Raw genomic sequence first — 15,116 nt, 5'->3', positions numbered from 1 at the left:
TTTGTAGAAGCTAATGCTATGTACTTTCCCCATTATAACTGGCCCATTGGCACATCACTGCAGGGTTCAGGCAGAGTGTGCATTACAAGTGATTGACGGTTGTTGCACAAGTCACCTCCCAGGTGTAAATGCAAGTAATGTAATGTGTAATGTGCGAATGACCGTGAAGCATGCTTATGGAAGAAAAAAAAGAAAAAGAAAAAGAAAAGAGGAGCTCCAGTAAGATTACCTCCATAACTAAAGGTTAAAAAATAGCAACTGATATGAAGTATGACACAATGTACCCCTCTCTCAAAAACAAAACAAAACAAACCAAAACAAAAAACACATACTCTGTAGAACTCTTGAGGGATTATAATTCTCTGCAGCATAAGAGATTTTGATGATTTCCTAAAACCATGCGTGGGGGGAAAATGAGGCATGTAATGTCCCACTATGATATAAAAAATGCAACCATTTATGCTAATGAGACCATTAATTAACTGCATTAATTAGCAAATATTCAATGTCAACCAACCTGTCTTGGCACAACGCATTGATGGTGTTAATATAAACTCCATATCATTGGGAATTATGGATTTACAGTAGTTTAAATAACTAACTAACTAACTAAACAAATGAATAAATAAATCAGTTTTTCTCATTAACATGCAAATTCATGCAGCAAGGTGCTCCAGAATCTACGCAGATCATCTACTCTACAGGGGGATCCTGTGTGTAAGTATGAGGTTTCTGGCATGTACTGTTCTACATTTACTGTATTTACAAGAATGTGCCTACATGCAGGCAGAAACTACAGTAACAACATACCATCCCTATGGAATTCAAATATATGCACAAATATACTTCATGTCATCTTAAGGCTTCACGATTAATTGTGTATCATCATACACTTCAACTTAGTTTCTACAGTTACTAATCCTAACATACTGGCATAGCTGTATTGCTGTACATAATGTCAATGGCAAAGAATTTGACAGACATTCAGTGAAATACTTTTGTCAATCAAATCGGTGAGAAAAATACCTGTGATGGCACTGTCTAGTAAAAGTCGGGGTTATAATTTTAGTGAAACTCCTGCAACTTTTTCAGTTACGAACCAAAAAATATGTATAAAGCTCCGTAACATAAAATGAAAGTACAGCCACTGTGCTCACCAATTCCAATTAAGTGGCAAGTGGACTACTTCCAGGATTTGTCTCCTGAAGAAAGAGAGCTGTTCTTGGTTTCAAAAACTATCAAGACTATAGGAATAATATGTGAATGGTGCATTAGTGGGAATCATCCCTGTAACGATTCTGGAGTATAAAACAAATGACTCTTGGTTTTGGAGAAGTCAGATGTCCCAGACACACCAACACTATCCTGTCCCCTACCCAGCTGTTCTTGCGTCCAGCGTAGATCTCCATGTTGCGGCCGTAGTTAGGATCCTCCAGCAGGCTGTCGTACTCAAAGAGCAGCCTGGAGCTCTCGCGCAGGCGCTGGCACTGGTACTGGTGGTACTGCTGGATGAGCTCCTTCACCAGCTGGAGCAAACACTCGGGGTCTCCGGCATCCCACTGCACCAAGTGCTGAAACAGACACCACAGGACAGGCACAGAGGTATTTATACAACCAGATCGATAACAATAGCCAAGACATTTTAATAAGTGCTACATGATGGTAAATACATCTATTCATTATCACATTCATTCTGAGACATTAGCATAATTACAATAAACACACAACACTGCTACCAAGAAGATTTGCAGCCATTTTACATTGTGTGATGGCGGGTCAGATTTGACAGGAAATCTGACAGATTGCTTCGAGACAAAAGGAAAGGAGGTGCTGTTCTTCCAACGCAAATTCTGTTAAAATTTTCCAAGTTTCTTGAAATGACAACATCCATGTTGAAACAAAATGCAATGGGTTTTTTAGGAAATATCTTAATTCTTAAGGACAATACCACTGGTGTGAGGCAGAGGATACCAGACATCTTCACCATGGTCTGTTTTGTTTGCAGAAATTATACTTAGATATCACAATTAATTAGACAAAGGTATGTTATGTATATCTTAGTCACATAGCACTTTTCAGGGTCCTGCATTATTCACCTCTCATGAGTTTTCAAATCTATTATTGCTCCAAATGAGGATCATTTTCTTCATGATGTTTTACAAATAAATGAATGCAGATTAGTTAAAAGTGATCTGGTATCTGGGGACTAAGTCCTGATTGGCCACTGTGTTAACTGAGGTAAACCAAACTTTCCAGTTCAAATGTTACAAACTGGCCTTCCTGGAAGGATATGAGTAATTCTTTAGTGAAGTGTGCCAATTAGGACCAAGTCAAATTGTGACAGGTTTACTGGAGTTGAAACAATGGGTTTTTGAAAATTCTATACATATTATCGTTCAAACTTTATCAAAATTTAACATGTATTCATAAAGCTTTTTTTTTTTTTTTTTTTTACCTTGATGTACTACATATAAATGTCCAAAGATTTAAATTCTTGCAATAGGGGATGGTTCAAGTCTGAATTCCCTGGCATACACATGTTTAGACAGTCACCAACTCTGAACTGATCAATCTGAACAAAGACTGACAAACTATTAAGGTGCTGAATTACTCTTCAGGGTCTATATCTGAGACTTAATCTTGGACATTTATTGTTTATGGGGAATTAATTAAAAGTACAGAATAAATGGGAGGCACACTGGTGAGTAAAAAAAAAAGCTTTGCCTGAGAGGAGACAACAGCATTTGTCAGAGTAATGGCTAAATACTGACACACTTCCCATCGGCAGATCAGAGAGAAAGGGTTGTGCCAAAGGATGTCCTGTTGCAACAGAGTGGTTTAGGGTGATAGGGGAAAATTTCCCGAGCCTGACCTCCACTAGTTGCCATTTTGATGACCTCATGTACTCTGGTTAAAGCTGCCAGACTTGCACATGAGAAAGGTTTGTATTGAAGGTGCAAGGGGAAAAGGACTGCCACACCCAGATTATTTATAGTGTGCATTTGGTACAAAACTTTGGCAAGGCATCACAAGGTGTCGGGTCACCACCCATAAGTTAATTAAAGTCATGTCTACCAAAGTATTTCAGCGGATTATTTTGCAGCCCCTGTATGTCCGCATTGTGGAACACACCAACTTACCTACAAGAAACCTCATTTTCATAACCACACAACACTGACAGAGGCCAGTAACAGGTATGCAAATCTGCTGCACAAAACCACAATAAGATGCAACTACCTGTCACGAATGAATACGTACCACCGAACAAACATGATCTTCCGCCCAGCTAATTCTACCAAACAGGGAAGCTTTTCTCTCTAAAGGGGAGCCTGTCCATTGATGCATGAGGAATAAAATGCTCAATATTAATGCGAGCGACACTGTGCAAAAATAAATCGCAGCAAACATGTCAGGTCTAATAAACACAAATGCATGGCTGAGCTCTTGAGAATGAATGCTGCCTATTTGGTGTGAAGCAGCTCTGTGGTGAAAAAGTACAACGTGTGAGTAGAGACCAAGAAATTTGCGCTCCCTTGGGTTCCTTCAAGGATGCACTGCCTTGCTGTTGACATGATTTGATGGAGCACTTATGAATTATCATTTACTTTCAAATGATCTATACTTCCTCTTGTGAGACATTATTGATACACTTGAGCCAAGTATCAGTATTTGATTTTTCAACTTAATTTGCACAGATAACACATTTGAGCTCCTATTAGTTCGCTGCCATTAGGTATCATCATGTTGCAGTCACTATTGAAACACTGAAAAACAATTGACTCCTGCTTATGGAAGAATAATTTTGCTTTCTCCAGGGTATTTTTTTTCTTTCCACACAAAACACTGTGATGTATCATGGCCAATTATCTAACAATATAGTGCATATTGCAGAATCGCTTGGATTCCGATACCACTGTTATCATGGGTAAAATATTGTGATAATATTTGCACCGCCAGTTACCCAGTGATTCCGACCCCTAATATTGTACATGTGACTGAATGCACAGATGAAAAGGACACAAGTTTATTGTGAAGAGAATGAAGATGACAATGAAATTCGAGATGAAAAGGGCGTACGTTAGGAGGATGATGTATGCATGTTAGCAGTCCTTAACTCTGCAAAAGTGAAAGTGAATCCTGCTTGTACAGTGTTTCATTATGAAACTGAAGTAAAGCTGGTGGACTCTGTGACTAGACAAAATAACAAGTATTCCCTGATGATGTAAGCGTAATTCCAGGGTGAATGTGCACTGTAACTTCTGGTCATTATTGTTTCTCTCTGCCTTGCAGTGGCACTCAGAACTGGGCTGCAGTTCGGTGGGTTACTTGCAGGTCAATCTAATTAGAAACCAAATCCGAACAGAAAACCATTTTGGCTGTCAACTGTGTGGTTAACGGGGTTCAAAGGTGCTGGAAACAGCCGACTCATGACCTCCGATCACATGAAGGTGGATTGACACAGGACGTGCCTTTCACTTGCATTAACTTGTCCGTCTGCCTATCTGTCTGGAAGTCCATATCAACCCAATGGAGAAAGCTTCCATTGTTTTGTGGCAAATCACATCCCCCCCTTGCCATGGGCGGGGGAAAGCGAGGGCAAGGGCAGGCTATACAGAGCCGGTGACCTCATCGTACTGATCCACCAGTGGTTACCAGCAATGCCGGGATTCCCGAAATGAGGGGGCGATGCAAACAAGGACGGGCATTGTCCAAAAGAGGCAGTCAGTGCCCGGGGGCAGGAGTGAGCTGAAATTGAGGAGAGACTGAGGAAGTGCTGTGTCAGGATTGTGACAGAGAGGATCACTGAAACTCTGCTGAGGAGAAGAGAGAGAGGGAGAGAGAGAGGGAGGGAGGAGGGATCAGATGTGGGAGAGGAGGAAAAAAAAAAGATGGCAAAGCGCTGCTGAGCTCAGACAAGTAGGCCAAGGCCAGCGGAAAGTACGTCTGAAAACTCCGTCGACACATCTCACTAGATGTAGTAATGACACTGTAATCAAACCAGACTTATATAACAGCTACCTTGGTGGGAAAACCACAATATGGCTTTAATACTGTTCAGATGCACTTTTACCTGACATTTTTACCTTTTTTGCTCTCCGGAAACATTTTTAGTTCAGAAATAACACAATTAATCCTGTCTGTTATGACAGTCAGAAGCAGAGGTAGTTTAGAGATTAGAGAGAGGGGCTTGTGACTGCCACTTGTCCACTTGTTGAGAGCCCAGGAGTTGTTGGGAAAATGAATGAGCAACATGCATTTCCAACTGCAGTCATCCTCTTCCCATGACAATTACGCCAAGGTGCCCTTGAGCAAAGCAGTTAACCCTGAAAATACTCCACTGCAGTTCTTTATGACAGTAGAAAACAGTAGAAGACTATGGTTCTACTGGAACACTCCTGAAGCAAAGTGTTGAAGGAAAAGAACTGTAAAATGTATGTTTTTTTTTTTGATAACACAATGGCCGATAATGAGGCACTACACCAGTTTGTCTCACAATGTACAGAATGTTCCGACTTTGACTTAATAAGGCGGTGCTGCAGCAAAGCATTGGTCAAAGATACTGAGAAAGAGAGAGTGAGCTTTAACAATAGATAACATATCCGCAATGAAGAGCACTGAGCCAAAAAGCAATGTCCATGTGTTGCCATGTGTGTGTGTGTGTGTGTACAGATTCTGCCTCGAATTGATTTTATACGCTCTGCTGAAGGCTGTGCGTGCCAGAATAGATCTACGTGCAAAGTATGTACTGTCATTTTTTCCCATCCTTTTTTCATGAATATGATACCTCCTATAGGAAACATTGTACAAATTTGAAACATTACAAAAAACAAAAATGCAATAGCCACAATCTAGGCCGTCTGAGACCGGCGATTTAACTGAACAAGGCCCATGAAAAAAAAACCCTTCATCTATTTGCCCTCTAGTTCATGCTGTGTGGATGAAACATCTTTGTCAAGGCTGCATTACTTTCTCCACAGGGGGTAAATATAATGGCTTTATCGTAGCCCTCACCAATATTCCCTGGCTTCCCTGGACCTCATAATCCCATTACTTTGCCACTGTATGACATTGGGTAAACCTGTGTGTCAAATGATTAAGCCTAAACTTGGCTTTTGATAAAACCTGTCTCCTCTCATAGATAAAGCACTGATACCTTCCATTTCTGAAAATAGGCCACTTGTATGAATGGGAAGCAATTTATAATCGTATTACCTAAACACAGTAGGATTTGATTCAATATCAAAGTTCAAACTATATATATATTAAAAACATGTTAGGCTATATTGGCATTAAATTGGATTTAACATTTTGGGTATTAATTTAGCAGTGCTCAAGTGTCCAAGCCAATGTGGAACTCAATAAAAGGTCAAAATAGCACATTTGGTTCGGCTGGCATAAATATTATAAAACCTTATGCTTTTTACAAGAAATACAAGTGCTTTTTACTTATTGACTTTTCCTCCCTCACATCTCATTTTAAAATTATCTATGGGCCATTTGCCAGTGTGTGGCTTTGCCCTTGGAATATAGCGAAAGACCCTTGTGTGGCCAAATGAATTAATAAAAACCAAGAAGGGGCCAGTTACTTGAACAGTGTGTAACTGATACAAAATACAGGTAAAATAAAAAATTACAACAACTATTTCCAACACTAGCTGTATTACTCCTGTTAAAACATTCAATTTCAAAAGCTATTTATCCAGATGCTTGCTGCCAGTTATCAAAGTAACTGCCTAAAAAGCATTAATGAAGGTTTTTTGTTGTTGCTGTTGTTGTTTTTGTTTTGTAAGTAAAGAAGGCAGCAGTGCATTGACATCGCATATTATGGAATCAAAGTGATAAAGGTATTACAACCTGAATAAATTTGAATTTCATATCTCATGGCACACTGCATCAACTGAGCTGCAAACTAGGCAGTTCTGAAGCAGAGAAATGAGGAGTGAAAATGATGAGTGAAGAACTCAAGAGCACCAGTGTTTCCCTTTAAGAACAAAATGTACACCTAAATTGGGCACCCTCACACTGAAGAGACCCAAGTTGACAGAATTATGTCTTCCTGTGCCATCCGTCTGTACCATCTTCGATCCAATATTTATCTTAGGCCAGCGAGAGAGGGGCTGGCATCTGAAAATGCAAGATAATTATATAGGCCAAGAGAAGATATTTGTTTTTACGTCTTTAATGTGATTTTTATAGATGCTGGCAACCTGATCCAATAAATCGCTGTAGACTTGAAAGTGTGAGGCATTAAAAAACTACCAAGTATTAAATTAATCTCTGCTAGTCTCTAATTCAAGTGTGGGCTCACGCCCTGTTTCGCCCCCGGAGAGTGCCAAGTCTAAGATCATGCTAAATTGCTCTTGTCATGTGTTTAAGACACTTGGCATTCTCAGCCCATAGTGTTTTTTCGATGTGAACCATGCGGCTTGTGTCCAAGACAGTACAACTTGTTGACATAAATAGCACTTCTCTAACTACTTTTAATGTGGTTTGTTAACTCCTTTAGCCCAATATCAAGGCATTGTGAGGACCAGCACATTGTCCCCACTTGGTCTTGGCACTTGTGCCTCGAGTTTTCTCCCATCCATCAGCTGGTGTTTAGTAATTGCCAAAGCCCTTTACACCAGCCATCTCTGGCGGCAAACAATAGCTTACCCACTAAAAGCATTCCCAGACCTGTCAGTGAGCTTTGCCAATAATAAACGCTAATAAAAGCTGGACCTCTTTATTCCATAAAGCAGGAAGGAAGAAGGAGAAATGGTTGGTACACTATACCCAGGTCGACATAACCTTGGTTTATGGGCCATCAGAGGTCCATTGTTATAACAGTAACAGGGGACAAGTCGCACTTGCAGATGGGAAGTGCTCACCAATGCCTGGCATTCAGGATTACCAGGGGGTAAACTGAACTTAGGAATGCTTCCTTTTCATAAAATGCAGAATGCTTAGATTGGCTTTAAACTGCATTTTCTCAGTGGGAGTTGTTCTAATATCATAATTACGGACAATGCCTCATTGTATAAGACTATGACTTCTCTGTGGAGTCTTAAACCCAGAAAGGCTGGAAAATAAACAAGCATTCACTTACAAGAAACCTTAACTTTAGGTGACTGTAAAAAACATTGCATCTAGGAGAGCAGGGCAAGGACAAATTATTAGGCAATGGCCTTGAATGACCTGAAAGCATTTCACTGAGTGGTAACGTCTGCAGTCCCACATCTGCAAAACACACAGTCAATGCCTGTGACAGTTTGTGTCATGTGGCCATCAAAATATCTGCACTAAATTAAGGGGAAACAAATTAATACTTGTACACCTGTGAGTTTATAGTGTGCTAATCCTCACCTAAATAACTAAGAACTAATAAGACGCAAAGAAAAAAGCAAATCTCTTTGCAGTCTCGCCACAAATAGCAAAGAGGCAGGTACTCAAAAGGTAGTAACTATCAAGGCTACTTCAGCACTTGCTGCTTTAGCTCTAAAAACAATCACCACTTTTACCATCTGAGACTAACACAAATCAACTTAAGTATGGGTGTCTCAGACATTATGTCTATAGTCAGTCTCTCTTGGTAATGGAAAGCACTGCAGGAGGAAAACAGCATGGGATGTAACAAAAATGAAAAATCCTCCTATGTGCACATGGATATTGAAAGTGCGGGTATGTACCAGACCTGGGTAATTCCCAAAGTGGTTCTAGGTTGAGGGGGTGGTGAATGGGCTGTCGCCAGGGCTACTATCAGCCAGACTTGTATCATTTTGATTCCAGCTGGCCAAAGCTAGGCTCAGCAAAGATAGGACTGACAGATTATTTGGGAAACAGATAGCTTAGTTCTGGCTAATCAAAACCAGACATCTATCTGATAAACCAATCAGCATAATTCTTTCCATCAGTGGAAATGCATTATTTTCTTCCTCTCGTAGGTGTTAAGCTCAAAACCTGAGCTCAGTTAATTTTCTTAAACGACCTAAGATGGCTCAAATGCAGCAAATAGACTTGTGCTGCTGAGGTAGAGCCTAACCACAACAACACCACACAACGCAACACAGACAATTTCTGGAATTTCCAGTGTAACTAGACAGAGCGTGCCTCTGTACCACACAGCAAAGTGCGGCAGGATGGATAAGTGGGAACATGTTGATGCTGTAGCTAGTGAGGCCATAGAGGTTAACCCAGGTTTCAGACACATACACACACAAGAGTTGAGAAAGATGCAAAAAAAATGCACTGGGGAAACTCCCAAGATGCTGTTTAGGGCCCATGTGGAGCTTTGGACAAGTCCAGACCAGAGAAATGATACATTACACACAAAGAAGAGGACAGAGGGGTAGACAAATGGCAGTAATAGATGAGGAGAAAGAAAGGGTCAATTAGAGATAACTGTTCTTATGTGCTACTCAGCACACGCACACTTATCCCTGCCCAACAACAGAAGATAAGCACTGTGTGCAAACCAATTCACATTCCTTTGCCTCTATTCTGACTACTTGATAAATGTGAGACTGTAACAGTAACTTGAAAGTCTTACAAGTACACAAGAATACAGGCTTCACAGTTTAGTGCCTCCAGATGTGAGACTGCACCATGACCCCTATAGTTTCCCTTGATCTGTCTTGAATGGATTAAAATATAAAAGAGGTGCTGATAACTGGAGAACAGCTCAAAAGGTTACCAGGTCAAAAGATGTTGAAGTGTTGTTAGATCTTCAGACACTAGTTGCGAGGCATACCAAAACATGGCTCATGCATTCTGTAGAGAGATGTGCTTGGTTTGTTTGATCATCAAGTACATTCCTTACAAAAACATGCAGAAAGAGCTTGAGAAAACTCGATTGTGAAAGTCATCAATCACTGACTTAGCGACAAAAAATGGGTGATGCAACAGTACTACATAAAGGCAATGAGTTGTATTGCTCTCCACCCTCCCTCCCTTCCTGCCTCCCTCCTTCTCTGTCATTTCCCCCCTCTCCTGGCCGGTCTTTTTCCCAGCAGCTCGTGGGCAGGCATTCCCAACGGTATTCCTGTCATAAGCTTGGGGTGTGTGAACACGTGTCTGTCCAAACTCCTCTCCACTGGGCTTGCAACCCCCCTCTCCGAAGCCAAGTTCCTCAATAACCATTAGCCTGCTGTACTAGCTGGAGTGGAGTGTGCTGTCACTCATACACAGCCCCACTGGGAACAGTCTGGGAACAGATTTTCTGAGGAACTTTATTCATTTTGATGGGAAGGGAAGTTGTGATTAAATTTGTCCTGATACTTTGTCCAACATTCATTAACTTAAGCAGAGCCACATGTGATTATTTAACACTGAAATACAAATACTGAATAAGAATCAAAGATCAAGAAACACGCACACCAAGAAAGTTAAACTGCGAATATATATCCACCGTGGGCTTTATCAGCTGAGACCAAAATGGAGCAGGGTGAGGCAAAAAACTGACAACCACACAATGACAAAAACATATTAGTTAATAAAAGCTGGCAATTTCCCAAATAACCTTCAGCAAAGAGGTCTGCAGCAAGGCCCTTGCTGACACAACACACCCTGTCAAGTCCTGATCTCTACCACACCCGCTCACACATGCAACCGCACGCCAAAACAGAATCCATGATGGTCACACACACAAACACATATACACACAAAGTCCGACAAGTCCCTTTAGTCAACCTCCCCATTTATTTAATTGTGCTCAGATTCATCTCCATTTCCCATGGTGAAATCAACATCACATGTTCCATGCTATTTAAAACTCCCACCACGCTTAACTCAATTAACTACTCTTTCATAAGCTGCTATTTAACTGCCAATTGGGATCAATTAAACCCTTAGTTTAGACAACAATAGATGTGTCAGCATCATGAAGTAATGATTTAAGTTAAAGGGGCTGTATCATTGGTCAATTTATTTTCATGTTGAGAGTGACAATGACCCAAAATAAACCTATTATACTGACTGGCTTTTATGGCAGCACCTATTTTATTAGGTTCATGGAGCCAGTGACTTGGATTGAGATGAATGACCAACTAAAGACAAGCCTATGTGTTTCAAAGATCTCTGAGGGTGGTAACAGCCTTGGTGGCCAATAACCAAAGGTCTGGATGCCTTTGGATGTTAATTAGACATAGATTTGCCCTCTCCTGTGAACCATTGCACCTAGCAACAATACAACACTGAGCCTCAACAAATTTGTGGCAGTCCATGCTCTTATTCCATGGCTCATGGATCTGCCCTGCTGTAAAAGGGTTATTTGTGGCACATGTGGCTTCTTTTTAATCGAGCCAGAGCCTTAAAGTCTCTTTCATCATTCATACATGGAGGTTTAAATGCTGAAAGGACTTTTCTTAATAATCACTGAGGTTTGAGGGTTTCTTCGTTATTGCTGCTGCAGTAATTCATGTTTGCCACCTTCCAAAGGCTAGATGTGGGCTGTTCAGTAGCTGGGATTTTTCAAGCTGGGAGAAGCCCAGTTTGCAAAAATAAATACATGAATAAATAAATAAATAAATAAATAAATAAAAACAAAATTAAATATAACCACCAAAATTTTTCTTTTTTATTATGAATGTGAATATTTCCAACACGGACACTTGGACATGGATGGCAGATGGCATTTTGCGTGTGGTTGTTGTTTAATCAGTTGGTTAAAATGTCTTGAAAACAGAGATGAATGAATGTCTCTGTCTAAACAGGAACATGGATAACAAACCTGGTACAGGCCCGGTGAGAGGAGGGACAGAAACACAAGGCTAAATAGAGAAGACTAATGATACCCTTAGCTGGCTGTAAACAAGAACAACATGTTGCTGAGACATCAGGAATTCAACTAGACAGTGAGAGAGGACCTAAAATTAGCCTAATGTTTACCCCATTGGATAAAAGAAGGACAGAAACCCATTGCCTGTGTCCTGAGAACTGCAACAGGGCATTAAAATTCCTCTGGGAGCGTTACTGACTGTCATTTGTTTGCCAGTAGCAAGAATTTGTCTATGTCTTTTGTGATGATGTTTTGTAGCCTGTCTTTTTATATATCAGCGGGGAGAATCTTAGCATTTTGCTTTGTCCAAAAACCTGAAAGCCATATTTTGTATGAATAGGACCAAAGTTATTGTAACTATAAGTCATCAAGAATTATTCTGCACGCACCTGGTCCATTTGTTTACTCAGGACTCTTTCCAAATTCAGACAGGCATTCAAAGTTTGCACGCTTAAGTAATACTGGAAAAAACGAGCTCTGTCTGCAAATTTCCTGTGGGAGATGGTGGGAAATGTAAGGAATTGTTGGAAATGTACGGTTTTCACAGAGTTTTTTTTTTTTTTTGTGTGTGTGTGTGTGTGTAGAGGGGGTGTACTTACTGAAAATGTAAAGGAAAGAGGAGTAAGCAGGGGAGGGAGGATCTCAGGCAGAGAGACGAAGGTGGATTATGGAAGCATGAACAGAAAGACAGCGTGAATATAAGCGAGAGGATAAACAAGCGATGGGCTGCCAAGCACTGGCTCAGCCAAGGTACTTCCCCTTATGTGCACAGCTGGATTTATGAGACAGTGAGCAATACTCCCCTCCCGTCTCCCAGACTCTGACACAGGCAGGGGAATTTAACTTCTCTGTGTTAGGCTGCTTCAAAAATAGCATTGGGGACAGCTACGTGGTTGTAGCCTAATAGCAACAACAACAATAGCATCATGCCAAGCCTCAGACTGTCTTGTCTCTTTCTTGCCATCTTTGAAGAGAACATACAAATGGAGTTTTCCACTGGTGTCGCTGGGCATTCATTTTTGACAGAAGCTGACAGTGGTATTGTTGGTACTGGGCTGCAGCTATGCAAATGCCTTAGTGACTGCTAACTAGTCACAGCATTATGGGACATTTTGCATAAAAAGCCGATCATTCAAGCGTTTTCCCGCTGTGGCCCTGATGTTAAAACTGTTCCATGACTTTTCATAACTGATACACAGTGAAATTTCTCATCTGTTAACGCGGTTTCCAACTTGGAGGGTTCCCACTCAATGTCAGCTGTAAAATTCCCTGACTTTTCCATGACTAAAACATTTTTCCCAGCCTAAAATATTAAACACACTTTGACTTTGGAGGCCCTATAAAAATGAATTTCTGTGGGGGAGGTCAACATAATGTGAACACAATGGAAAATAAATATTATGTTTGGTGAATATGTACTATTCTCTGATGGTTTCTGTATACATACATACATATGTGTGTGTGTGTGTGTGTGTGTGTGTGTGTGTAATAATGGAATACAGCTTTTAAAATCCCATGATATGATATTGCAAAAATTCCTACCACGTAAATATGAAAAGCCTATCGCCGATCCAAAGATAGAGGTCTTTGGATTGTCATGGTTACCACACAAATGAACTGGACAGGCACACGCCACTTAGACTTGGACTACATTCCCACTAAAATGTGAGAATGCAAACCTCTATGTGACACAAAATGGAGTGAGAATGCCACTGGCTAGAAAATCAGCACAAACAATTGAACCATAATACGGTACCAAGACTGACTACTGTTTTCTGTGACGTTGTCTTCTATATACACGCATAGCAGCTTATGTAAATACTTAGCTGTAGCTTGGAGTCATACTGTAACTCATGTTTGTGGTGCAACCACAAAATTATTTATGCAATGTGGAAGTCAACAGCAGCTACTTAAGTTGAAACTACACTACATTTGAATTTGAATGCAGCTGATGCAACTGGCCCCTAAAAGCAGTTTGCTGCTATCATTCTCACACCAGACACCAGATTACCAAAAAATGCTCCATTGCCTTGAATCACACAATCTGATCAACCTACTGGTAACGTAATGTCCAATCATCTTGGAGATAATCTATACGCTGCTTATTCCAGGGTAATTTGTGAGTCAGTTACCGGAGGTCAGAGATCAGCATTCCTGATACAAAAGGGAGTCAAAGCAGAGCCTATAGCCACATGAAATTCAACTGTCAATTATTGCAACATTTCCCTCTATTCACCACCGTACACCCATAGTGGCTGCAGTGTTAGTTCGCTCTTGGCAAGGGTGTATGTGGCAATACTTCAACTCCCTCTTGCTGTTGGCGTCACTGCAGTTATGATCAGCAATTTGAGGCATCTGTCTGACATTTAAGACCACAAAGGAGAACCATGATACATAAAAACTGAGGTTTAACAAGTGGGAAATGACAAAACACAAATCCTGTGGCAAATCTGTTTTGCTGTGCAGAGTAATACGAGAAAGGAGATATACTGTGGGCATGGTTAAATCTGTTCTAAAATATCAATCAAGAGATCTTTGTGTTCGGTTGCAATAAAACAAAATCCAAGACAGAAAAACAAAACTGGCAACATAAATAACGACTTTATTACCCGTCCGGCAGTGACATGAGTGTGGATACACACCGGTAGTTCTGAGGGTTCAGGAAGAAACTCTGCATCCTCTCCAAATATAAAATCTGGTGGCAGCTCTGGATATCGGGCATTGAATATAATGTCCCCTGAGAGGAAACAAAAACAGAGAATTGGTTATTTATATGTCGCTTACTTACACTGCCATGGATTGCTTGGATTTTTTAAAAATATTACTTTCATTTATTTTTCATGTAATTTAAATCAGTAATGTAATAACATTGTTTTTTGTTTTTTTTTAAATGAGCACTATATCAAGAGGTCAACCTAACCTTTAACACACATGCTAACTTTTCAGTATTTCCATTTTGCAGTGAACACAAATTATGGTTTTGCCTGTTAATTTCAACAACTTCGATTTAAGATTTTTTAAAAGCTTTAAATGCCAGTTAGAATGAAAAACAAGACCAATTTCATCACCCGAAAAAAGAGAATATAAAAAGTTGTTGACCTACCAGAAAATCATGTGAATGACAAGGCTTGTACTTAACTTTGTAAAGGAACAGTTTAACAAGAAATCCCAATATTTTAAAGCTAACTTAAGTGGTTGCATAATATAATTTAAGACATTTTTAAGACTTTTTGCAGGGCTTGCAGCCACCCTGAACTCAAGGCAGTCAGGAGAAACTTTTAAGTACTTACAGTAAAGGGAAAACTTGACATTTAAAAGCATGCCTGTTAAGAAAGCTGCCAAACAGGTCTGTCTTGTGCTG

The 15,116-nt window shown here is 40.3% G+C and overlaps 1 protein-coding gene across 1 annotated transcript in view; it reads right to left on the bottom strand.

Moving 5' to 3' along the window:
• The window catches only part of babam2 (BRISC and BRCA1 A complex member 2), a 72,854-nt gene that overhangs the window by 50,418 nt on the left and 7,320 nt on the right, over window positions 1-15,116 (bottom strand). Inside the window, exons 4-5 of the mRNA XM_030044500.1 lie at window positions 14,398-14,492; window positions 1,377-1,571 (exon numbers count right to left, since the gene is read on the bottom strand). Coding sequence (XP_029900360.1) covers window positions 1,377-1,571; window positions 14,398-14,492 — 290 coding nt within the window. The remainder of the gene's footprint in view (window positions 1-1,376; window positions 1,572-14,397; window positions 14,493-15,116) is intronic.

The sequence above is a fragment of the Myripristis murdjan genome, chromosome 22, assembly GCF_902150065.1.
Source record: "Myripristis murdjan chromosome 22, fMyrMur1.1, whole genome shotgun sequence".
NCBI lineage: Eukaryota > Metazoa > Chordata > Actinopteri > Holocentriformes > Holocentridae > Myripristis > Myripristis murdjan.
The sequence above is the reverse complement of the archived record's forward strand: the minus strand, read 5'-3'. Positions and strand labels throughout refer to the sequence as shown.